Source organism: Meles meles, chromosome 7 (genome assembly GCF_922984935.1).
Source record: "Meles meles chromosome 7, mMelMel3.1 paternal haplotype, whole genome shotgun sequence".
NCBI lineage: Eukaryota > Metazoa > Chordata > Mammalia > Carnivora > Mustelidae > Meles > Meles meles.
This window is the reverse complement of record NC_060072.1, coordinates 107926590-107953488: the sequence shown is the minus strand read 5'-3', so window position 1 is coordinate 107953488 and position 26899 is coordinate 107926590. Positions and strand designations below refer to the sequence as shown.

The 26899-nt window shown below is 41.4% G+C and overlaps 2 protein-coding genes and 2 long non-coding RNA genes across 8 annotated transcripts in view; 1 reads left to right on the top strand and 3 right to left on the bottom strand.

Moving 5' to 3' along the window:
• Positions 1-16026, bottom strand: part of LOC123947605 — a 49754-nt gene extending 33728 nt beyond the window's left edge. The window contains exons 1-2 of the long non-coding RNA XR_006819770.1: positions 15676-16026; positions 15221-15305 (exon numbers count right to left, since the gene is read on the bottom strand). This is a non-coding gene — a long non-coding RNA (uncharacterized LOC123947605). The remainder of the gene's footprint in view (positions 1-15220; positions 15306-15675) is intronic.
• On the top strand, positions 13031-13503 carry LOC123947603 (40S ribosomal protein S15a-like). Its single transcript, XM_046013959.1, has one exon. The coding sequence runs from the start codon at positions 13061-13063 to the stop codon at positions 13451-13453; it is 393 nt and encodes a 130-aa protein (XP_045869915.1). The 5' UTR covers positions 13031-13060; the 3' UTR covers positions 13454-13503.
• A 433-nt stretch (positions 16027-16459) lies between the features above and the next one.
• LOC123947606 lies at positions 16460-21190 on the bottom strand. The gene is made up of 3 exons (XR_006819771.1): positions 21172-21190; positions 20846-21051; positions 16460-16525 (listed from the first exon to the last, which is right to left on the bottom strand). It is a non-coding gene; the product is annotated as an uncharacterized LOC123947606 (long non-coding RNA).
• Positions 21191-24044: 2854 nt separating this feature from the next.
• The window catches only part of PARP11 (poly(ADP-ribose) polymerase family member 11), a 41953-nt gene continuing 39098 nt past the window's right edge, over positions 24045-26899 (bottom strand). For all 5 annotated transcript variants that reach the window (XM_046013871.1, XM_046013873.1, XM_046013870.1 and 2 more), the window contains 2 exons: positions 26447-26598; positions 24045-24739 (listed from right to left, as the gene is read on the bottom strand). In XM_046013871.1, the coding sequence (XP_045869827.1) occupies positions 24423-24739; positions 26447-26598 (469 nt within the window). In that variant the 3' untranslated portion in view covers positions 24045-24422. The remainder of the gene's footprint in view (positions 24740-26446; positions 26599-26899) is intronic.

Below are 26899 nucleotides of genomic sequence, written 5' to 3'. Positions count from 1 at the left end.
CCACAGGTGTGAGCCTTACATCACAGCTCTTCCCCAGTGGATCACAGAATCATGTTTTCTATGATATCTAAATATTGGGAACCGATACATGATAGTCCCTAGAGGCTTGGGATCATAAGAAGGGACAAAGGAGGACAGGGAGAGGAGGAACAGGAAGGCATCAGGAAGAGAAATACAGCAGAGACCAAAACCATACACAGGAGAAGTGGGTGGCTCTGCACACTCCCCGGGAAGCCCTCGAGGCTTTCATGACTCCTGAGATATCACCCTCAGGGCACCTCCCAGGGGAGCTCGTGGCTTGTTTACAATATGGACAAACACATTGTAAGGTGAGCAGAGGACAGTTGCTTTTCTTGTTTGAAGAACTCACAGAGCTCCTTTCTCCCCCAGGCCTCCAGGGCTTGTACATATGCCAGACCCTCCACAGGAATTCCTGACACAGGAGAATCAATGCTATTATAAAGAACCCCAAAGTGGGCGCCTGGGTGGCTCAGTGGATTAAGCCTCTGCCTTCGGCTCAGGTCATGATCTCAGGGTCCTGGGGTCGAGCCCTGCATTGGGCTGTCTGCTCAGCAGGGAGCCTGCTTCCCGCCTCTCTGCCTACTTGTGATCTCTGTCTCTCAAATGAGTAAATAAAATCTTTAAAAAAAAAAAAAAAAAAGAACCCCAAGGATATTTCACTCTATGCTTGGTCAGTCATTCCACCTACTCACAATCTGTCACTTGTATCTAGTGGTAGGCGTACCCTGCGGGGTTGATTACAGGTGAGGAGTGGACCATACCACTAGTCATTCACAAGCATTTACTTAGCCCCTGGGCACCAGGTGCTGTATCAGCTGTAAGGCACTTACTGTGTTCCAGGTGTGTCCTAAGCACTTCACCTAACATCAGCTCATGTAATGGTCACAACAGCCCTGGGAGAAGGGCACCATTCTGCCAACAAAGGAACTGAAGTGAGAGGAGTCACACAGTCTATTGGTGCAGGCAGGACTGGAGCCCAGGCTGTCCGGCTTCAGAGTCTATGTGCCCAGTCACTACCTTGGATAAAAATGTATACCATAGGATTTACTCCCCAACAAGTTAAAAGTGGGTATATCCCCAGTGTTTCTTATTCTTCCAAAATGGGGGCTCCAAGTTCCAGCTTCTGCTGCTCAGGTATCTCTTATACATGGAGAATGGAGGTTGCTACAAACCAGGACAAAAGAGGCCATTGAGGGGCTCTGGGTGGCTCATTCAGTTAGGCATCTGCCTTCAGCTCAGGTCGCCCCATGCTCAGCAGGAAGTCTGTCTGTCCCTCCACCCACTCATGTATGCACTCTCTCTCTTTCTCTATCAAATAAATACATAAAAAACCCCAACAGGTCATTGAAAGCAAACCTGTTTTCTCTTTTCAGTCAGTTTCCTGCTGTAGAAAAGGCCAGCACCCCACTTAAAATGCTAACTGGACCATCTTCTTTGGAGGTATAATAAAACTTCAACAGACAATTGCTCTAGCATGATTTGATTCAAGAGAATTTTGTACAAATTAAACACACTTCCCCAGTAAATTACACCATAATTGCAAGGAGGGGATTTATAACTTTCTTTAGAAGGAGTTTGGGAAGATCAACCCATGTGGCCAAGCAGTAAGAATTTCACCGGGGGAACTTAGTGTGTGAGGCCTGGGCGGGGGGCACTACAGATTTCTGTATTTGCTACTTCTGATATGGCAGCTAAACACATCACAGCTTTGGGGCTCTGTGATCCAAGTCTGGTCAAAAGTTCCCCCCTTCGATGAATGATCCAAGATCAGAACAAAACGCAACTGAAGGAGTGAAAAACTGTCAAACTGTACTGTTGACAGAGATCCTATTTCTGGTGGGTTCTGATGCCAGAAGAGGATGGTTGAGAGTGAATTCTGCAAGTGGATGAAATGCTAGAGTCCCAAATGCAGGGCAGTGACATAAATTCAAATATAGGGCCCAAAGGGTCCATAGCTTTTGGTGCCTGGAGACGCCCATCCCAGGAGACAAGTGGGCCTGCTTGCTTTTTGCAGGCACTAAGCAGTAGCTGGTATAAGGTTAGGTAGGGTTAGGTGACAGGATCCCAAGCTTGCTCTTGAATGTAGTGGGTTAATTCCTCATAAGGTTCAATTCATGTCTTCTTCACCCTAGTGAATTGGATTTGCTATCCCATCATTGAAGACTGATGTCTTTGGGCCTCTCTCTCTCTCTCTCTGTCCTTTCTGTCTCTTTGTCTTTCCTTTTCCCTCCCTTACCCTTACTGCTACATATATATTCCTGAATGAGAGAGCTCATCTGGCCTTGTCTGAATCCTAGGCTTTGGCGTCAGACAGATGAGTTTACAATCCTTGTTAGCTATTTGACCTTGGACACATCTCAGTCTTTCTAAGTAGTTTTAGTTTATTTGTAAATTAGGAAGATGACACCTAGTCCATAGAATTTAAGGATTCATTGAAATAATGTGCATAATTGGAAGCACTTATTCTGTTATTAAGGAACTCATATTCAGGTATGACTTATAAGATCTGTGCTTGCAAAGAAAGGTGAAATAGTTTAGTAATAACACAAGTAAACCCAGACTCTATAAATTTCTGAACTGGGAGATTTGGGAGATCACTTGAACTGGGAAGGGTGCTGAAAGGAGGAAGAGGTAGCAAAGAAAGTGAGGAATAAAGGAATTGCAAAGAAAAATTTCATCTGAATTCATACATTCATTCCAAAAATCTATCTTGAGTATCTACTATGTTCAAAATGCCAGGCCGGACATTCTCATTGCCTTAAACATTGTTAACATTTAGTAGAGGAGATAACGAATGGACCCACCTTGGGATCAGTCTCATGAGAGCACTTCTAAGGACAAGTGCACATCTCCCTAGAGGGAGATCCCATGAAGGGTGGCCTCTATGTACACCTGCCCTGGCAGGTTGCCTAGTCCTTCTGCCTGTCTTTCCTGTTAAAGATCCTCAATGCAAGTAATTTCACAGCTGCCCTTGGTCACCAATTCTGTGTCTTAAAACAGTAACAGGCAATTCTTCTTGATGTCTAACTAAAACATCTTGTGCTGTAGTTTAAATTTGGTCCCTCTGGTCTGTTCTCAGAGAAGATGGAGACCAGTTGGCCATTATTCTCCACATAATAACCCTTTAGGGGTTTGGAGAGTATTATTGAGTCCCTTTGGGCTCTAGATATGATTAGCCATCATGGGTAGACTGAGGAAACAGGATACAAACATTGTGCTTCATTTTCATGGCAAATGAGTTTCTGTAGGAATTTAGTGTCCCTGAGGTCAGTGCAGTCACCTTTGTCCACAGACAAGATTTTGGGGTAGGCAGTTATGAGATGGCCAGTGATTTTTCTCCCAAGGGCAGTAAACAGACTACAGTGCATCATGGGAAACACTTCATCACTATTAAAACTTAGACAAGTTCATTTTAAAGCCTCAGTTTTAGAAGACAACGGAAGTTTGCTCCCCAATCAGAGTTAGTTACCTTCTTAGGGAGAAGCAAGTGGTAAAATGAGCAGAGAGAAATCAATATTATGTTTTAATTTGATCTTAACTAACTTGATGTCACACTAACAGTTGTTTTAAAAAGGACATCTATTTAGGGGTGCCTAGGTGGATCAGTTGGTTAAGCATCTGACTCTTGATTTTAACTCAGGTCATGATCTCAGGGTCATGAGATCAGGTCCTGTATTGGGCTCCAAGCTCAGCAAAGAGTCTGCTTCCCTCCTTCTTCCATTCCCTCTGTCCCTCTCCCTGCTCATGTATGCACTCTCTCTCTCTTAAATAAATTTTATTCCCCCAAAACAGACAATCATGTAAAAAATGGGCAGAAGACATGAACAGCCACTTCTCCAATGAAGACATACAAATGGCTAACAGACACATGAAAAAATGTTCATCATCATTAGCCATCAGGGAAATTCAAATCGAAACCACATTGAGATACCCCCTTACACCAGTTAGAATTGCAAAGATCAACAAGGCAGGAAACAACAAATGTTGGAGAGGATGTGGGAAAAGGGGAACCCTCTTACACTGTTGGTGGGAATGCAAGTTGGTGCAGCCACTTTAGAAAATAGTGTGGCGAGTCCTCAAAAAATTAAAAATAGAGCTACCCTATAACTCTGCAACTGCATTACTGGGTATTTACCCCAAAGACACAGATGTAGTGAAAAGAAGGGCCATATGTACCCCAATGTTCATAGCAGCAATATCCACAATAGCCAAACTGTGGAAAGAGCCAAGATGCCCTTCAACAGACAAATGGATAAAGAAGATGTGGTCCATATATACAATGGAATATTACTCAGCCATCAGAAAGGATAAATACCCAACTTTCGCATCAACATGGTTGGGACTGGACGATATTATGCTGAGTGAAATAAGTAGAGGAAGTCAATTATCATATGGTTTCACTTACTTGTGGAACATAAGGAATAACATGGAGGACATTAGGAGAAGAAAGGAAAAGTGAATTGGGGGAAATCGGAGGGGGAAACAAACCATGAGAGACCATGGACTCTGAGAAACAAACTGAGGGTTTTAGCGGGGAGGAGATGGGGGAATGGGGGAGCCTGGTGGTGGGTATTAAGGAGGGCATGTATTGCAGGGAGCACTGGTTGTTGTAAATAAACAATGAATCTTGGAACACTGCATCAAAAACTAATGATGTATTTTATGGTGATTAACAACACAATAGAAATAAATAAATCTTTTAAAAAATGAAAAAAATAAAAAGACATCTATTTATTACCTCATTGCTGAGGTAATAACTTCCAATCCAAGAAATACTTTTCTATTTTCAAATATTAATGAAGGATAACAGAATATGCCACTTCAAAATATGCTGCTGAGCTATGTTGATTACTTTGAACTATAGGCACTCTGAAAAATAGCAAATACAAGGAGAGGATTTTCTGAACAACCCTATCTGCCCAAAGACAGATCTTCTAAAAGGAACTCAATTGTCATAAATCCCCTCCCCCAGAGAGTCTCATCAGGCATGGAGACTGATTCTCTTGCAGGAGAGGAGACTAGAAGTCAGCACCACACCCAGAGAAACTGTGTCACACACGATTATACTTCCCATCTGTTCTTCTGAGGGTCCACCTATCTCTCCTAAAACTCATTTATTCTCCCCTAAGAGACCTACATCCAATCCTCTTTCCTTATTAAGATGGTATGTAAGCCTGAATTTTAAGCCACCTCAGGGAGTTACTCATTTTTCCCTGAGTATTTCCCCTTTATACACGAGGTACACCTGTTAATAAGCTTCTGTTTGTTTCCTCTTGTTAGTCAGTCTTTCATTACAGGGGGTCTCAGCCAAGAATTCAGAAGGTGGAGGGAGAACTGTTTTACCTGTCCTACATGAAGCTTCTTTGTGTTCTGTTCAACTTCTTTCCTAGTAGTCACCTATTTTATAGATATCAGATTTGAAGAGGTATTCAGAAGCTAGAGCATTAATCATTTCCTCATCTATTGCTGTTCAGAGATGGATCTCTCCTGTCCTTCAAGAACTCTATGAAAGGAAAATGGACTTTTGTTAAATACATGTAGCATTTACATGGTATGTAAATGTATCATTCTTTTGTTATCATCAAAAGGAAAATATCCATGAACATGCATCTTGATTTCCTTGCCAGAATCTTCTTTTCTTTCTTGCTTTTCTCTCTTAATTTCCATATTGTGCTGTCAGTGCTCCTCAATTCCCATCTGAAGGTCTTTGAGATGAAAATGCCTTTATTCTAATTTACCTTCCTTCTGCTGCAGCTGAATGCAACAGTACCTTGTTGGAACTACATCTTGTCCTGGCATTAGACTAACATGAGGACACTCACATAAAGCAAATCCCATTCTGCTGACATGGGAAGGAAGAGTCTTGGTTGTGTTTTGGTCAAAATCCTCCACTGAGGCACAAAGTGAACTCAGGACTTTCTGACTTGCATAACCCTGGGTTATGAGGTTCTTCCTAGAGGGGATTATATGAATGAAATGATCTTTTAATAAGCCTTCCAGCCTGGATATATTTTCTACTAATGCATTGTTAGAGATTAATATAGGGCTTAAGTCATATATCCCAGTAGGTCTGGGTTCCTAGGATTCAAAACTTCAGTGCATTCCTGGATGTCGACTGCAGTTCTCTATTCTTGCCCAATAGTATAATCACTTGACAGATCAAGCTTTAGGTGAGAAGAATTGTTGGGTAATACAAGTAGGATCAAAAATATTTCTTAAAGTTGAAAAGATAGATCAATACTAATAAGATTAAATTGAGCAGGGACACTCCCTCCCAACCTCCAGAGTGCCAGTCCCTTTCCCAGTGGAAGGACTTTTAAGAATTTATTACATAGGGTTTAAGCCCAGCATTGCCCTTAATACATGGCACACAGACACACACACAATTTCCTATGTCATTAAATGCACTTCGGAAAGATCATTTTCATAGACATGATGTTCTATCTTATATATATGCTGTAATATATTTAACATTCTCCCATTTTTGCCTAGGTATATTGTTTCCAATTATTTAATCTTATAGATAATGTTACAATGATCACCCTTTCATATTAAAAATAATTTAACGGGGACAAACCTCAAGTCATTTATTTAGGCTCAAGGGCAATCACAAAATTATAGTCTCTATTTGTCTGGTTTCCTGGCAATTTCTAAATGGGGCGGGGGGAGATCTAGGAAGTTTTGGTTGTTCGCAAGTACAATATTTCCTAACAGAGTAACCATATGTTGTTCAGTATGGCAAACACTGGCATCCTATTCAGATTGGGGAGGCATTTGTCCCGCTGTACTCTGTACTAGGCATGTTAGAGTTGAAATACTACGTCTGTTCCAGATACCACCCTTCATAAGCAATGTGGACCAACATTTAGAGGAGATTGTAAAATCTGGTATTATCAGATAAGTAACGGCTGAAAGAAGTGAGAGGTTTTCCCTGAGGAAGAGATCAGACCTAAGGTTATGAGATTACAGATTTCAAATACAGGAAAGAACATTCTAGAAAAGAATTTAGAGTAACTTCCATGCCTGAAAGCTATAGGAGGAAGATTTCAGAAGATATGGCCTAGAGCACTTTAAAAAAATAATAAAATAAAAGGAAACCTAGTGATACCCTATGGATTGCCAATTTGCTTCCCTGCTTCCCCTGCTGAGGACCATGAGGTTGGAAGAGCAAGATAAAATCAGAGAGGGTCCAGGTATCAAATAGACAGGTCCTCCTCTGTACACTCTGGGATGTTGGTATTCTCCAAGGTTCGGTCCTTGCCTCTTACCACCTTCTACACTTACCTTAGGCAACCTCGTCTGTCTCCAAGGCTTTAACACCCACTTATCCAAACACAACTGTCTAGTCTACATCTCCAGCCCTTCCCTTTCTCTTGAGCTCTATTATTACTATGTGGAGAAGAGTCTTTTAAACTGTGATGAATCAAGATCAAGATGTATCTTCCTGTCTTCCTTAGTCAGGATGCTTGGTTGCAAGTGTCAGAAACTCAAAGGTAACTATCTTGGGCAAAATGGGTAATTTATTTGGGTTATGTTAGCCAAACTGCCTGTCAGACAGGGAGAAATTAAGCTAGCTTCAGGGATGCCTGGAATCAGGGACTGAGAGGCCGCCAGAACCCACTTTCCTTCTGTCCCTCATACCTACTTCTCCCCCTGTGTTAATTTCCATTTTTCTCTACTGAAGACTAATTCTTCCACATATGAGACATAACCACTGGAATTTCTAGATTTGCAACTTCACAGATCCATCATCAGAAAAGAAAGGTTCTTTTCCTTTGGTGTCAATTCAAAATTCAGAATTATCAAGAAAGGTCTCTGGGTCATATGCCCATGTTGACCAAACACTCAGATAGGGAGAAGAGAAGAGGACAGTATAATTGGATCAGCTTGCATCTGGCATGCACCCCCTAAAACAATCATTATATCTAAGGAAACGGGGTCATCAAGAAAAAAAGAAAGAAAGAAAGAAAGAAAGAAAGAAAGAAAGAAAGAAAGAGAAAAGGCAGCTCTCATTTAGGTTCATGAATTCACATGGAGCATGGGAGAACAAGTGTGTCTGCTATTCTCAGGAAATGGGCACAGTGCAGGGTAGATAAAACATTAATGCCCACTGAACTCTCCAGCAATGCTCTATCTCCCACATTCTTTATCCCTATCAATGACATCTCTACTCCTCCAGTCTTGCAACCTGTGCCTCAACTTCTTAAAAAACCTTGGTCAATTCCTCAAACAAAATCAACACTCTTTAGCTTGGAATGCAAATTCCTCCCAATCCGACTCTGACCTAACTTTTCAGCCTTATCTCCTTTAATTCTGTTCCACTTCCACTCTCTGTTTTCCCAACACAACCATACCATGCTGCCACACTTGCTTACTCTTCCTCAGGCCAAAGACGCCATCCCAGCTCTGTTTGTCTGTCCACACTCGTCTCTTTGCCTGTATTTTTGGGGTACTTTCTCATTTTTGTCATCTTCAGGATTTACATATAATATCACCTTGCCTTTTTCTACCCTCCAGGCACATCTTGTATTTCCCATGACACATTAATTCATATTTCTGATAAGCACTTATTACATGGAATTATCATTTCTTTGATTATGTATTTGTCTCCTCACCAGGCCAAGAACTCTTGGAAGGCAAGGGACTATACATTGTTCGTCTTTGAAGTCAGTCCTAGCAAAGGGCCTGGTATGTGAATGACTATCATCTGGTATATAGCAGATGGTTAATAAATGTAGAATGACTAAAGCAACAACTAACATTTTCTAACTTATAGAATTCATTTGGTAGTTTTAATGACTAAAACCACATATTACCAAAACTAAGGGTTATTTCTTTTCTTTAGGAAACAGAGGTAATTAAAAGATACTGATTGGGTTCATTTAATTTCATTATTTCCACCCAAAATACTTCATTCAAATTTGCCAAATGCTATTGTAATGCCCACCACCCAGTCACACACTGAATGTAGGTCATATTTTTGCAGGTTTTTCATTGTTCTGTTAGCCCAAACTGCAAATGAATTTTTCTCTTCCCTGGGTTCCAGAATGTACAATGTACCACTGGCAGGTGAATGAATACTGTACCTGTGGAGGTGGCTACATGCTTCACAATTCACATACCTGTTGGCTAGTCCTGAGTTTTCCCTTAGATGAACAGATTTCGACAGCAAAGATCCCAAACGGTTGTGAGGTTTGTAACAAGTGAATTGCATTACTAAAACAGAGCCTTTATTTTTGAGTGATATGACTTTGTCTAGGTCCTCAGAGCTTAGTCAAGATCATTCTCATCCCATCCCTCTGCATTTTGCTTTCCCACGTGGGAGGTAAGGGCATGAAGTACAGCTAGCTGCCTCCTATAAACCCATCATATTCTCTGCTGTTAGTGACGATTTACCACCTAGAGCTGTGTCAGTTACAACTTATGCTGCATTGCCCCAGACACCCAAGGGCATCCCTCAAAATCCAAATTACCTATGAGGCTGTTTCCTGCCTGCAGATGTCATCTAACCTGTGTGGCAGCCTGGGGAATACCTGAGAAGTAACAAGCTAGATCTCATGGCCCCCTGTGGTACCATTCCTCTTACTAGAATAGCCTGGACTCTCCAAGGTCATCTTGGCAAGAGGGTCAACTTTCCATAAAACACCTCTGGCTATACTAAAAGTGCCCTCAATCTTTGCTACTTTACCCTTTATTTTAGTATATTTTGCTTATTATTTAGTTTTCTGTCTACCCTCCATTTTATGGTCCAATTCTGACTCTAAGCTGGAGAACTGTGAACATAATTTGAAGAACTGATCTTACTTATATTGTTAGCAGCTTTGAGAGTTAGAGCCGTGTACTGCAGAAGATGGGAGTTAGAAGGGGCCTTCAGACCACCTCCTCATTTTACAGATGGGGAACTGAGGCCCAAGAGGAGGAAGTGAGTTGCCAAGTTGGTGGAAGAGCCAAGACTGGATTCAGGTTAATGCAACTAATCATAAAACCAACAAATACACATGTGGACATTCAAGGTATGGATGTAGGCGCTGCTGGAAGAAAAGACGAAGAATTACAACCTGGCCTGAGCACCTGACAGTCAATGATGGCAGGTGACTTAACTGCAGTCTGCGATAATCTAGGTGAAGCCAAAGTGTCAGAAGTGATTGTTGCTATTGTTGACTGGGAAAATGTAGAAAGGATTCTCAATGAGAGGGTCTCAGGCTGGAAGGGATACCCAAAATTCACCTATCCTTACCCCAACTCTGCTTTGTTCCCAGTCCACTAGGGCTGTCTAGAATGGACAAGATATGAATCTGTCTGGAAGCTTTGAGGGATGGATGGACAGAAAGGAATCTAAATCGTAGATATATTCTGGGGCACCTGGGTGACTCAGTTGGTTAAGTGTCTGACTCTTCGTTTTGGCTCAGGTCATGATCTCAGGGATGCCATGCTGGGCCCCGCATCAGGCTCTGCACTCAGTGTGGAGTCTGCTTGAGATTCTCTCTTTCTCCTTCTCCCTCTGCCTCTCACCCTCCTGGCACATTCTTTCTCATAAATAAATATTAAAAAATAAATCATAGATATATTCTTATTTATGTTCCTTATTATGTTGCCTTGGTTTTTCTTCCTAGCATTCCATGTTTTTTACGCTTTCCAAGAAGTAAAGGACTAGGTTGAGTTCTATAGCACTACAGCGCTACGGCGTAACTTCGCTCAGACCTTCTTGCCCCTTCCACCATTGCCTTAGAGAAACCCTCCTCTTGGAACTACTCAACAGGTAATAAAATCGTATCTCCGTGTTAAGCAACTAGCCTGTGTCAGTGCTAAGTGCTTTTTATACTCACACGGTCTCAAGCTAATTCTTACAACACCATTAAAAGATGAGGAAACAGGGGCGCCTGGGTGGCTCAGTGGGTTAAAGCCTCTGCCTTCCGCTCAGGTCATGATCTCAGGGTCCTGGGATGGAGCCCCGCATTGGGCTCTCCGCTCAGCAGGGAGCCTGCTTCCCTTCCTCTCTCTCTGCCTGCCTCTCTGCCTACTTGTGATCTCTGTCAAATAAATAAAATCTTAAAAAAAAAAAAAAAAGATGAGGAAACAGCAGTTCAGAGGAGTCCTGCAACTCTCCAGCGCCACATGGCTTGAAGTGGCAGAGGTGGGTCTCTAACGTAGAATGGCCTGACTGTAAAACCTGCTTTTCACAATAGCACATTGTTTTTCAAATACAAAATGCTAAACACAAGACACATATATTTTCAAAATGTTCATCTGAAAAGACCTACTTTTTAAATGAAGGCTATCAGTGCTAAGATCGGGCAAATTTAGCCACACTGCACCAAAGTTATGCCAAAGGATCACTGGGCTGGTAATCATAGTGCCTGTGACTGGGATCTAAGTCGGTTCTGGTGCTGAAACCTGACCTCGGGAGTCAGCTCATTTTGCCTACCACAATAGTAAATTATCTGACCCCCACCCCCACCCCCACCCAGGTTCTTAGGAATGATATGAAATTATATCTTTAAAGAAATGGTAGCGTACCAAGTTCAGAGTTTGAGAGAAAGTATTCAAAAACGTGTGTTGGTATGTCATGGATTCCAATTTTAAGCCAAGTTTATGGCCTCTCTTTTCTGGCACACATTTTATAAAGAGCAAAGAAGATGCATATTGTTTTCTGAGGTATTAACTTCACAATTGTAAGAAACTGAGTCTCTTGTCTCTCAAGGAGGTTGGTGAGACTTTGGGGCTCTATAACTTGCGAATGATATATAGCACACCCGGAGATGGTACCACAGGTATATGAAAAGCTGCAGGGTGAGGCCAGAGAGAAGTTAGAGAACTGGAGATTATATTATATTATATTATATTATTTTATTTTATTATAATTCTATGTCTGAAGAAAGTTTTGAAGAGTAACTGTCTTTGTGTTTATGGACTCAGAAAGTACCCAGTAATTATTTGCTGGACTAAATAACTTTTCAGATGAGAAAAGGAGAGAAAATAAGATGAAATGATATCACGTGAATGAATGGTTGTACAGAAGAACTTTCAAACAGGCAAGACTAAAACATTGGAAGAGGTCACTATTGGGAGGGGCCCCCCTTTTCCTCAGCAGTTATTATCTATGGGACAAATGCATGCCCCAGTTGCCTTGAGTGGGGGCTGTCCCACCTAGTGGTAGAGGGAAAAAGGAGATAGTTGGTTTCTGGAGAGTCCCTTTATCCTGCTCTCCAAAGTGTAGAGATGGGTACTGAGCACCCAGATGGCGCTGCCAGTTCTGAAGGCAGGTGCTGCCACCTAGTGTTTGCTGCTCTCACCCTCAGTGGCGCCCACCTGCCTAGGAAGCCCCAGTGATGTAGTCTCTGTACCCCAGCCACACAGACCTAAACAGCAAAGCCGTTCAGAAAACACAATCGCATTAAATTATTTGTTGAAGGAGACTATTCTTTTTTTTTTTTAAGATTTTATTTATTTATTTGTCAGAGAGAGAGAGACACAGAGCGAAAGATCACAAGTCGGCAGAGAGGTAGGCAGAAGCAGAGGGAGAAGCAGGCTCCCTGCTGAGCAAGGAGCCCGATATGGGACTCGATCCAAGGACGCTAGGATCATGACCTGAGCCGAAGGCAGCCGCTTAACCAACTGAGCCACCCAGGCGTCCCGAAGGAGACTATTCTTTTGAGAAAACCATGAGTAACTAGTACAGCAATGAGATGTAAGAATCCAGCGTTCACTTGTACTTCTCATGTGGTGACTACATGGGGGGTCTACAGGTTACACACAGAAAACCTGTTGTGTGTGCCTTTAATATTAGTTCAATGTGGGTCCAAGTGATGGAAGGTTACCTTCCCAGTGGGAGGGGATTACAGATCCGGGGAAGATTTTCTAACTTTCGGCATTAAACTAACATTGTCTCATGGGAGCGGGTTGCTTAACGTGACTGAGTGTATCCAGACACAGGCTGGAGTACGACTTTATGGGAAAGGTGAAAAAGGCATTTATGCCATCAAAACCATCAAAATGACTGACTAGGCTCTTTTTTCCACCATCTTTCTTTGCCGCCATAATGGTGCGCATGAATGTCCTGGCAGATGCTCTCAAGAGCATCAACAATGCTGAAAAGAGAGGCAAACGCCAGGTTCTTATTAGGCCGTGCTCCAAAGTCATCGTCCGGCTTCTCACTGTGATGATGAAGCACGGTTACATTGGCGAATTTGAAATCATTGATGATCACAGAGCTGGGAAGATTGTTGTGAACCTCACAGGCAGGTTGAACAAGTGTGGAGTGATCAGCCCCAGGTTTGATGTACAACTGAAAGATCTAGAAAAATGGCAGAATAACCTACTCCCGTCCCGCCAGTTTGGTTTCATTGTACTGACAACTTCAGCTGGCATCATGGACCATGAAGAAGCAAGACGAAAACACACAGGAGGGAAAATCCTGGGATTCTTTTTCTAGGGATGTAATACATATGTGCAAATAAAATGCCTCAGTGGAAAAAAAAAAAATGACTGACTAGGGGTGCCTGGGTGGCTCAGTGGGTTAAGCCTCTGCCTTCGGCTCAGGTCATGATCTCAGGGTCCTGGGATCGAGCCCGCATCCAGCTCCCTGCTCAGCAAGGAGCCTGCTCTCTGCCTGCCTCTCTGCCCACTTGTGTTCTATCTCTCTGTCAAATAAATAAGTAAAATCTTTAAAAAAAATGACTGACTAAAGCAGACAGTCTTTAAATCTCCTCTCATGCTAGACTCGGTGCTCCTTGAAAGCATGGCTTTGACCATTGTGCCCTTTGCTGAGCATGGGGTCTGCTGAGTATCACAGATAGATGCTCAGTGAGTGTGTTGATGAATGAATGAATATATTCACTCAGAATTTCCCCAAAGGAAGAAAACTGGCCCAGATAAAAGAGTTATTTAACAAGTTGAGAAGGACAAAAAGATCAGCCCCTGACATTCAGAAACTGGCCTGGCACTCAGGCTATGTCATGTTATTCTCCTGTAGAACCTAAACTATCTCACAGAATTCAAACCTCAGACAAGGTTATTGGAGACTATGATAAAATGAGACAAAGCAAGGCCACTTCATAATTTTGTCTAAGCACACACAAAAATAAGGTCACTGTCCACCTGCAGAATACCAAACATCACCACCTTTCAGCCAAAATGAGATTGCTACTGCTTTACAAATTACAGCTCAACCACTACCTCGTCTTCCCAGCCAGACAGATAAGATTTACTGAGATACCCAATGAAAGACTCACCTTGCTGTCTCACAGCATCCATTCAAGGGCAAAATGCTACTTCCTTAGATGCTATCCCAAATCACCCAAAGCCCAAATCCTATGATAAGCTCTTTCTAAGACTCTCTTACTGGGACACTCCACAGTTCCCTATGGTCTGTGTTCTCCCTCAACTTCTTAACTACAGGACTGCTTCTGGTGGTCTTTGGCTGAAGGCCACTGGCCAAGTATATGCTAAGGGGGAAAAAAAAAGTATACCCCAACTCCAAGTGCAACGTGAATCCCATAAGAATCCCAGATCCGTGAGGGTTGAGTTAGCTACAGAACACTTCTGAAAACAGGAAGGATCTTATAGATCAATACCCACTAACATTGACTGAAGCTTACTATATGCCAGGCATTATCCATGCACTCTACAGGAGTGATTTCATTGCATGAAGTAGGCATTATTATCCCCACTTAGAGATGAGGAAACTGAATCACAGAGAGGCTGAGAAACCTCTCCAAGGTCGGTTAGCTGGTGAATGGTGGAGCCAGGTTCAACTTCGTCACCTGACTCCAGGGCCCATGCTTCAGATAGGACTTTGAAGGAAGAAGAGAGGTAGGCAAGTATGTGTTCTGGGGGAAGCAGCAAGGCATGAGCAAAGGCACGGGGGCAAGAATACACAAGTTGACCTAACAAGCATCTTGATTCTCCTTGTAAGTTGCATAAAGACCTCCACAATCTCTGCTCCTCTCTCCATGTACCCCTTAGCACTGGTTCTAGTTTCCTTAAAGCTGACTCCCAGGGCCAGACGCAGGGTTGGAGGCAACACATTCTGGTTCTTAAAGAAGCTTGGATTCTTTCACCTTAATTTTAATGATAAAAATGCTACAATCTGCCTCCTCCCCACCCCTTGTTCCTCTCATCTCCTGAAAGCCTGATGTGACACCGTTGGGTGTGGCCAGGGGTCTAAAATCAGTCCTTCACCTAATAAACACTCACTTACCTTTCATTTCGTGGGGAGGCTTTGTAGTTCTCTAGGATAGCTTAGGTTCCGTTGTCACAGGCTTTCACGGTGGCCTGAACTCCCCCTTTGGGAAAGCATATTGTTCTTGTTACAGTTCAGTATATGTCCTCCCTTCCTCCCTGCTAGACTTAGATTTTCATGAGAGCAGAGGCCAGGCTTGACTTGTTCACTTCCTGGCATGCCCGAGGACCTCCAAGTGCTGAACTTGAAAGGTCAGGGGGACGGAATGTCAGGAGAGGTTCAGGGAGAAACAGGGCAATTACCTACCTTTCCTATTCCAAACTCTTGCTTCATAATGCGTCATGATCCCTGCTACTGTACTTTCTTGACCCCAAATCAAAACCATCCTCAGTCAGGTCAGATGCTGCCTAGAGAAATCCAACCATGCTCTGTCAGGTCTTTTAATTTTAACAGGAGTCTTTCATAAACCTCACCTTCTGAAAAAGTGAACCTTCTCCTCTGCTGATTTATCCAAGGTCACGCTGAGTCAGACATCAAAGCTAGAAATATAACTCAGATCAGCAATTCCCAAGATGGTGCTTGATCTCCTTCTTAAAGGAATAAAAAAGAGGATCTGGGCTCGAACACGGAATTCTCTAAGAATGTTAATCAAATGTGAGCTTATAATGCCTGCGGCTTCCACATGTTAGCCAGAAAACATTAAAGCATAATGAGTCCTTTAGGAAGAGGGATTTTTTTTTTTTTTTTAAAGAAACAAGAAAACCCAAGAAGTACAATCTGGATTTACAATTAATATTCCAAAAATGATTTGGGTTAAATCCTGGATTGTGATTACCCTAAACTGGTTTATCATAGTGAGGTTAGCATAAGCCTGAGTCAGAATCAGCTTACTGTATAACCTCTTGGTCGAGGGTACAGCAAAACTAAGAAGCTGCAGAAAAACAAATGTCCTTGGCATTACCCTGTGTTCCAAACTCATGAGAAGCCACTTAAAAATGAATAAAACCAATGTTAAATTCTTAGCGACATCGCCACAGTGAGAAAGTTCAAATGAAAGCCAAGTTCTCAGCCTGTAGTGCTGAAGAATGAAAGCCAAGCAATTAGAGCTGAGAAAATGATTACATAATCTTACAGCCGGCAACTTAACTTAGCAATAGCAAGGAATTTACTGTCTTGGTGTTAAGAATAACCAAGACATCTTTTTACCTGTGATGGGTCAGGCGTAGCTCAGTACAGGAAGGGGGCAGGGGAAAGAGAGAGACCGCAGAAGTTCTCCACCTCCTTCCAGCCTGCAGTCTCTGGAACGTGAGAAGTGAACCACCTCTGCAAAAAAGTGAAGCTTTCATGGATGAATTTAGAACATCTTTCCTGGATATGTAGGGCTCACGTCTCCTGTATATATTACTCACAAAAACCAGGCAGCCCCCGATAATTGTGTATTTCCCATTTCTTTGAAATGTTCCTCTCTTCCATCAGTGTTGCCCCAAGTAAGACGACAAAATTATTCATGGGAAATGAGGCAAGGCAGCTTGTTTTCACCAAACCCTTTCCTGCATTTAGTGCAAAGGGGTAAAAATAAGTCAACTCCTTGTGTTAAAGTTTCTAATAAAAACCAATATTTGACAAGGCTTTGTTTGTTTTTCCTTTCCTTGCTATTTTCCATTACCTTTTATTTTTCCTTTTTTTTTTTACAAGTACAGAATGTGTAATTTCATCTAGAAATAGACTTCGTTTTAAACAAAATACAGTGTTTATTTAAAACAAACAGAACATCCTTCCCCAAGGAGAATGTACAATGTGGGGCTACAGCACAACTAGGTAAGCTGTCAGATTGTTTCCACTGCTATTCCTTGGCGACCTGGCGAGCAGCCTCAAAGCTGGGATGGCCTAGGAACAGAACTTGTAAAAATGTCACATTTCTATACCATCAGAGCTGCATTTCATCACACTGAGCCTTACCAACAGGCCAACATTTACACAGACTGGGACATGATTTACTGAATAAAAATCCTGATTTGTTTCCAAAGGTAAACCTTTAAAAAAAATTAGATTCAATTAGCTAACGCATAATACATCATTCGTTTCAGATGTAGTGTTCAATAATGTATCGGTTGCTTATAACAGCCAGTGCTCATCCAATCATATGCCATCCTTAATGCCCATCACCTAGTTACCCTGTTCCCCCACCCACCACCCCTCCAACAACCCTCAGTTTGTTTTCTGTAATTAAGAGTCTGATGGTTTTTCTCCCTGATGACTTCCCATTCAGGTTTTCCCTCCCTTCCCCTATGATCCTCTGCATTGTTTCCTCTAATTCCGCTTACGAGTGAAACCATGATAATTGTGTTTCTCTGACTCACTTATTTCACTTAGCATAATATCCACATGATGGAACTAGTAAGTATTGATGTAAACTAGTAAGTATTGATGGAACTAGTAAGTATGGATGTAAATAATAAGCATTCATCCCTTCTGATGGCTGATTAATATTCCATTGTATATATGAACCACATCTTCTTTATCCACTCATCTGTCAATGGACATCTTAGTTTTTTCCATAGTCTGGCTATTGTGGACATTGCTGCTGTAACACTGGGATGCAGGTGCCCCTTTGGATCACTACATTTGCATCTTTAGGATAAATACCTAGTAGTGCAATTGCTGGGTCATAGGGTAGTTCTATTTTTAACATATTGAGGAACCTCCATACTGTTTTCCAGAGTGGCTACACCAGCTTGCATTTCCACCAACAGCTTAAGAGGGTTCCCCTTTCTCCACATCCTTGTGAATACTTGTTGTTTCCTGACTTGCTAATTTTAGTCAGACTGGTGTGAAGTGGTATCTCATTGGGGTTTTGATTTGTATTTCCCTGATGCTGAGTGACGTGGAACATTTTTTTCATGTGTCTGTTGCCCATTTGTATGGCTTCTTCGTAGAAACATCTGTTCATGTCTTTTGCCCATTTCTTGACTGGATTATTTGGTTTGGGGATGTTGAGTTTGATAAGTTCTTTATACATCTTGGCTACTAGCCCTTTATCTGATATGTCATTTGCAAATATCTTCTACCACTCCATAGATTGCCTTTCAGTTTTACTGACTCTTTCCTTTGCTGTGCAGAAGCTTTTTATCTGGATGAAGTCCCAATAGTGAATTTTTGCTTTTGTTCCCCTTACCTTTGGAGATGTGTCTAGCAAGAAGCTGCTGCAGCTAAGGTCGAAGAGAACCTCTCCTCTAGGATTTTGATGGATTCCTGTCTATTTAGGTCTTTCATCCAGTTTGAGTTTATTTTTGTGCGTGGTGTAAGAAAATGGTCCAGTTTTCCCGGCACCATTTATTGAAAAGACTATCCTTTATCCATTGAGTATTTTTTCCTGCTTTGTCAAAGATAAGTTGACCATGGAGTTGAGGGTCCATTTCTGGGTTCTTTATTCTGTTTCCTTGATCTATGTGTCTGTTTTTGAGCCAGTACCATACTGTCTTGATTATTACAGTTTTTTAATAGAGCTTGAAGTCTGGCATTGTGATGCCCCCAGTTTTGGTTTTCTTTTTCAACATTCCTCTGGATCTTCAAGGTCTTTTCTAGTTCTATACAAATTTTAGGATTATTTGTTCCAGCTGTCAAAAATGTTGATGGTATTTTGATGGGGATTGCATTGAATGTGGAGATTGCTCTGGGTAGCAAGATATTTTAACAATATTTATTCTTCCAATCCATGACGGTGGAGGTTTTTCCATTTCTATGTGTCCTCTTCAATTTCTTTCTTAAGTATTATGTAGATTTTAGAGCACAGATCCTTTATCTCTTTGGTTTATTCCTAGATATCTTATGGATTTGGGTGCAATTATAAATGGATCGAGTCCTTAATTTCTCTTTCTTCTGTCTTACTGTAAATGTATAGAAATGCAACTTATTTCTGTGCATTGATTTTATATCCTGCCATATTGCTGAATTCCTGTATGAATTCTAGCAATTTGGGGGAAGTCTTTTGGTTTTTCTATAGGAAGTATCATGTCATCTGTGAAGAGTGAGGGTTTGACTTCATCTTTGCCAATTTGAATGCCTTTTCTTTCTTTTTGTCATCTGATTGCTGAGGCTAGGACTTCTAGTACTATGTGGAACAACAGTGGTGAGAGTGGGCATCCCTGTTGTGTTCCTGACTTTAGGAAAAAGCTCTCAGGTTTTCCCCACTAAGAATGATATTAGCTGTGGGCTTTTTTCAAGTCCAGCTAATAACTTTATAATCATTATTCTGAATTCCAGCTCTGACATTTTACTTATATCCATATTGATTATATCTGTGATGGAGTGTATTACCTCTGGTTTTCTTTTGTTGTGAATTCCTCCTTCTAGTCATTTTGCCCAGAGAAGAATGGATGAAAAGAACAATAAAAAATATCAACCATGACCCAAGCAAAATACCCACTAGAGAAATCTGAAGAGGTCAGAAACCAAAAACTAAAGAAAATAAATGGGGGGGGGGGGGTGGCGAGGAGAGAGAATAATCTCCCAGGTGGACAAAATAGGGTGATCCACTTGGTCCTGGGTGTATTTTGGTCTTTTAAAAGATACCAAATCCCAAATTAAAAAAAAAAGCAATACGTATGTGTGTGTATATATATACATATATATATACACACAGACTAAATACAGTGAGAGGAAGCCAAAAATTGAAGAATATATCTATAAAATGTAAATGTAACAATAAAAGTTTAAAAAGGACTTAAGAACAAAGAGTTGATGAAATAAGAAACAGGTTGAAAAGAACAAAAAGGAAAAATTTAAACTGAAAAATAAAAGAATCATGAGGAAAAAAATCTTTGAATTTGATATACTATTCTGCCCTGGTGCTGGAGTTTTGCAATTCTGTGGTCTGTAAACTTGGTATTTGCCTGATGTTCTGGCCGGTCTTCTGGGGGAGGGGCTGCTGTGCTGATTCTCAGGTATCTTCACCTGGGTAGAGCTCCAATGCCCCTTGCCAGGGGGCCAGGGTCTGTGTAGGCTGTTTGGGGTTGCTCTATGTGGCTTTTGTTCCCTAAAGGCTTTCAGGTCCCTTTAGAGGATGAAAATAAAAAAGGCAGTGCCCCACTCTCCAGCCCTGAAGGTGAAAGATCATGGCCTCTTCTCTTCAGTTAACCCTCAGGGAAAAGCAGTCTTCACTTCTGTGTGCACCAAACTCTACAGACTACTGCAGTTCACACTCATGCCAATCCTCCTGGGGGAAGGAGGAGGGTTGCCATGGTTCTGACCTTTGCAGGGCCCCCACAGGGAGAGTGGCTGTCCCATCAGGCCATAGTTCTGGGTTTACAGCAAACTGATTGAGAGCCCCCTCCTGGGCTCATTGACCATAGCTGGTTTCCCCTCTCTCAATGCTTGGGAACTCTGCTGGCTCAGGCACCCTTGTTCTTTCTGTGACCCCGGGGATCCTGAGACCACACTCTCCCACCTAGCATTCTGCCCCGTTTCACCACCTAAGCACCTTTCAGGCAGGGACATCTTTCACTGGAGCAGATTTCTAAAGGTTCGGGTTTAGGACTCCGGGGCTCTATCACTTTCCAGTAGCTGGCTCACAGAGACTCCCTCCACCCACCACCATTTATCTTCCAATATATCCTCTCAGATTCACTTCTTTGCACCTCCTACCTTGCAAAAGTGGCCACTTTTCTATCTGTAGAATTCCAGCAGTTCTTTTTCTTACATCTCAGGTTGAATTTATAGGTGTTCAGAATGATTTGATAGATATGTAGCTAAAATTTCAGGAACCGGATGAAACGACCCCCCTACTCTTCTGCCATCTTGTCTCTCCTCCACAGGTAAGCCTTGATCCTTCCATCTCTCATGTCTCTCACCTGTAAAATTAAGACAGCTTTGGATAGTTCCCCCCGCCTTTTTTTTTTTTTTTTTGGCCAACAAAAGATTAAAGATCAAATGAAATGTCTAACTTGCTTCAAAACTTACTGTGGACATACCAGGAGTGGCTGGAGGTTGGATGAACTGCAGGAAGCATGCTCCTCAGATGCATGTAGACACACCCCCCAGAATTGCTCCTCTGAGCTGGGAGAGCACACCGAGTAAAGGACACTGTCTGTAGGCGCTTGGCCTTGAACTGTTTTGGAATTTTCAATAGCAGAGTAAATTATTTTCTCACTGATCATTTGATTAGCTGTTGCTCCCAATGACTTAAACCAAGAACAAGAGACTTCCCCCCATCTGTAAGTGGGTTATATAAGAGTTAGAGGGAACAGATTTCTCAAGGGCCCATTAAGTTCGAGCTGCAAATGTAGGCTTAAGTAAAGCAAGGTGGAGCTGAGACGCAGAAATCACAGAAACAAATATATGGCATACAAAGACAACCAAGCCCTGCTACGGAAAGCTTTAATCACCACATGTAAAAACAATATATTCACATATCAAAAATGGCTCCAAATGCTTTAGCATCACCATAACAGTCTAGAAATGAAAGTTGCACTAATATAAAACCTTCCTGTTCATAACCACAAGACTTATGAAACTGTTTCTTATAAACACATTTTTTTTTTTTACCCTGAGGCTGACATCAAAGTGGAAAAGAAAAATCACTATCAGCTGGAATTTGTTCAATGTATAATTTTAAAAAATCATTTATTCATTAGTCTGGAATAGGTTCTCTTTACTCTCGCCACACATACTATGTGAGGACAAGAGGAAAAGGGGACAGATGGTTGTGTCCAGTCTATTATATACTAATTAGGAGTTCTCAACTCAATCTATTGATCAAAATGAACAGAACTTTAATATCAATTAATGCCACACTATCACACTGAAAAGTTTATCAAAATTAGTTTTTCATTATAAAAGAATTGGCAGTACATTGTCAGACAAGAAAAACAGAGTTCTTTCTTACAATGTCTATTGCAATCCATTCTACTTACTACATCTGAGCCAACTAGTTAAGTTCAGAGTTCATACAGACTGCCTTGCAAACCTCAACTCTGGGCTTTTAGTCACACCTCGAGATAAGATCTGCACATCTACAAGAATAACTCCCAAATGCTACAACAGTTACTCCGTTCCAGTGACGGGAAGTGAAACGGTGTTAAATTGAAAAAAAGGACAGCCATATTGAAGGGATTACTATAACTTTTGTGTGTGTGTGTGTGTAAGTAACAAATAAATAGAATAAAAAGATTTTCAAAATCTGAATTCCTAATGTCTCTAACATTGTTCTTTTGTGAATGAATCTAGAGTAATAGTTTGCTATCTCTCTCAAGGTAGTCTGGTGACTTTTATTCCAATTATTTCCATGATCATCTCTGCATGTTTCTAAAATGGGCTTCTCATAAATATTCACAGCCTTTCATACAAACTGGCTCTTAATGTGCACATCTAAGTCAGGAAATCTTTGTTGCTCCTTGGTCTCAAAGTATTGTACACAGTTTCCTGTGTGCTACTTACTTTCAACTGTACAGTTTCATGTATTCTGAGCCACAACAAAAATCTGGGGATATATGGCAGTTGAAGAATTACCATGCCTGGGCACCTGGGTGGCTCAGTGGGTTAAGCCGCTGCCTACGGCTCAGGTCATGATCTCAGGGTCCTGGGATCGAGTCCCGCATCAGGCTCTCTGCTCGGCGGGGAGCCTACTTTCCCCTCTCTCTCTGCCTGCCTCTCTGTCTACTTGTGATCTTTCTCTGTCAAATAAATAAATAAAATCTTTAAAAAAAAAAAAAAGAATTACCATGCCTAATATTGGTCTATATGCTTCCTTTTTATGATTTCTAGATGTTCTCCCAATGCAAATGACTAAAATGAACAACATAGGCATGGAACATTGACTGGCTTTTCCCTGAAAAGTTAACCTGTGTTCACATCTTCTCACTCAAAACTGAATGAGGATAATGGAGAGAGAATTCAGTATTAGACTGAATTAGGAAAAGGTTTTCTGGCAAGGCTTGATACAGGTGTGTTTTTCTTTCTTTTTTTTTTTTTCAGGTAGAATCATGGAAAATCAAGGTGGGGAAACACTCAACCATCATATGGCCAATTCTTCCAAGTGACACCTGAACTCCTGTATGACATTTCTTCCAAGGCATTGTCTAGCCTCCGCCAGAATACCTCTAGGGGCAGGAAGCTGTTCCAACATTACTTATTCTTCTTTAGAATAGAATAATAGCAAAACAGATGGAACAGGTAAACAAACTTCCATTACACATGATTATGAACTGGATCTAACTTTTTAAGTGTTAGCAGATTGTTAATTTACTATTCAAAAGGCTAAACCAGATTTGTTCCCAGCACCCTCTGCCTTCTGCAATGATTCAAAATGGGGAGATGCAACTTAAAAATGTGAGTATTAGGAATCGCTGTTGAATAACTGTGTGTGGCGGGGAGCAGATAAGGAATCTTACAAGTAATTATTGTAGGGACCCCAAAGTAAAGGGAAAAATACATGTTTTGGAAAAGCAATAAGTGTTTCATGTTGAAGAGGCAGTAAACACTGTGTGGAGCAAGTCATGGTATGAGAATTCAAGAGCCCTGGTGGGTGAACTGTGGGCTAATTACAGTCTGCAGAACTGACAAGTTCTGACGTAGGGAGATAAGAGAATGACATGAGCAGTCTCAGACTGCACTCTGCTCCCCTGGGCAATCAGAAGCTGGACACTCTACCTTGACTTTCTCCTTTTGGTTGGTCCGGCAGCTCGGTAAATAACATTTTTATTTCTGATTTCTCCCACGGTACTCAGCCTGCTTTGAGATTTTAAATCCCTGCTTTGGAAGACCAACAAGGCAATGTATTGATTGGTGGATAATAATGTCAGGATTCAATTTACAAAGGATCAATTCCTCTGAAGGGACGACACAGTTATGTCTGTTTTTTTTATTTTTTGGACATATATATGAATAAATATAACACACACGTAAACTTTACAGACTCTGAATGATCACGGTAATTGAGACTCAGCTGATTCAGTTTTGCATGCTACCTTTCGTCTCTGTGTTCAAGTGGCAACGGTAATCGTATCAATCTTTAACAAATAAGACTACGAGCAACGGACAAAAACAAAACAACAAAAAACCAACCTTAAAGTCAGTATGTCTTTTTATATGGAGGCCACTTTTTTTTTCATATCTGTTTCAAAAGTATCAGATAGTGAACATTTAGTGGCTAGATGACAGGAGAGCAAATCTTCCTGCAAAAAAAGCACAGAACTTCCTTGACCACTGAGATTTGGAAGTGAAATCAGTAAAAGTCTATTAAGTACTCAGGATAGATCTGGTTGGCATCAAACACCACAAAGATCTTTGGGTCCCAGGTATCATCCACACAGCTGTCATATAAATTCACATAGCTCCCGTCTTTGGAAGGAGGTCGCATGTATTTGGAGTCTCCGTTTATGTAATCTCCAATTAGCACTCGAGCGAGAAACATAGATTTATACGTTCTAAACAGATGCCGCTGTTGCAAGCTTACGCCATGAATTTGGAATGTGTTTCCATGTTTTATGTCGTCTTTGCAGAAGCGACTGGAGTAAATAGCATCTCTAGCAAAATAGGTTCCTTAAACAAAAAGGACCAAGAAAAAAAAAAGCCAGGATTACTCTGAAGAATGTATGAAACACAAGCAAAAACACTCTAATTGTTAGGGGAATAGACACATGGAATCATCTAAGGAAAACAGATGTGGAATTTTCTCGTCTATAGATCTCTGAGAGAGAACAGAAATCCATGGATAAATTTTTTATAAATTTTTATACCATTCCATGCCATCAACACCCTCCCCTACTCCCACCAAAATGAAGTGACCAGACTTCCGTTTTGGAAAGAAAGCTTACAAAGAAATCCAGTATGTAAGACACAGACAAACTGTTCCTGTGAGTAAGCATGTGGTGAGACCCGAGTTTGAGCTGCTTGGGTCTCCCATTCAGTTCTATTTGCCTCCACTGCCTTCCTCAGCCCACGGCCCTCGTCCAGCATCCACCAGCACTCTGCTGGGCACAGTGAGAATGACTGGTCTGCAGAGATTACTTCAAAACCCATGAAACCCCATTTCTATGTTACAGGGTGGCAAGTCAAGAATATTTCTGGAGATAATAGAACCCAATAACCACGAAAAGGGCTTCTGAAGAGTGCAGTGCTGTTCTTTTTTTTTTTTTTTTAAAGATTATTTATTTATTTGACAGAGAGAGATCACAAGTAGATAGAGAGGCAGGCAGAGAGAGAGAGAGGGAAGCAGGCTCCCTGCCGAGCAGAGAGCCCGACGTGGGACTCGATCCCAGGACCCCGAGATCATGACCTGAGCCGAAGGCAGCGGCTTAACCCACTGAGCCACCCAGGCGCCCCTGCAGTGCTGTTCTTATCTGAGCACTTCAGAAGAACAACTTCACACAGGTTTGTCACCAAAATCTGAAAACTCAGTAACTCTTCCAAAAGGGTAGGCGTAGGAGACTGACATCATGAAGGCAATATTTACTCTAAAAAATTTGGGAAATGAATCGCCAAGTCTCAGATTACACTGTACTGACAGGATTAACAGCAACACTGTTCCCATCCCTATACAGTTAAATCAATAGAATGGCCTTTTCGGTAATTATTTTTTAAAAATTCATTACTTTAGGAAAATGTAGCATGTCTCCATCCTACTAGTAGCCAGTTCTCTTGCGGGAGATAAGGTACAAAGGACAGACCAAAAAAATAATGCCCATCCCTATCTTTTCTCCTCATCTCTCACCATAATTTCCTCAAGTCATGGGCATAAAATGGAGAGCTTGGACTTTCACAACATTAGAAAAAGATGAGGAATTCCCCCATTATTCCTCATTGCTCATTAATATGACTACTTACCAATTTTGAAAAATAAAAAAAAAAGTACTAGTACCTAGACCTGTCCACAATGCAATGAATGCATTTTATAGTTCTCTGTATATTTGATACAAAACAGTTTATTACAGAGACTTACCCATGGAAAGGATTTATACATGGAAAGTAAATGTAATGCAAAAACCAGCTAATTGGGACACAATTGTTCCACCTGAATGACTGGGACTGGGGGAGCTATTCAATCTGAAAGAGGTGTCAAGTCTTACTTCTACCCTGTACATGCAGGAAGTGGCTTTTCTGTGGCTCAGAAATTCTGAGGGTGTGCGAGGTACCCAGTAGAGTAACTTTTAACTTAATGACTATCAAACTCCTGACTTACGAAACAATCTCTAAAGAGAGAAGAATCTTTCAGAGGACTCCAATGAGACCTGGAATTCTGATAATTACCTTTCCCAAAGAGAGCACCATGGATACCATTTATTCTCCAATCGAAGTTATGAATGCAAATTGCTTCCACAAATTCACTGCTGGTACCATGAAAGAGCATTTGTTCATTAATCTGAGGCACGCCTCTTTTTTTCTTGAGCTGAGCCTTTTTCCTAAAAACACAATACACACAGGCACAAAACACACAGAGAAACAGACCATAAGTGGCAATTACAAGTTTTCAGAAGAGCCAAGTTCAGCACAAAGGGTGAAACAGAAAATACTTCCTTAACGTAAATCATAAGCGGACAAAGCAGCTCTGGAAGAGAAATAATCTCGAATGTTCTTGAATACATAATCATCTTACCAAAAATTATTAGTTAAAACTGAGACCTAAGACTGAAAATTATACCAAAAACTATAGATATCCCAGACGATGCCCATTCATTGTGAAGGTTTAACTGATTGCCTAAA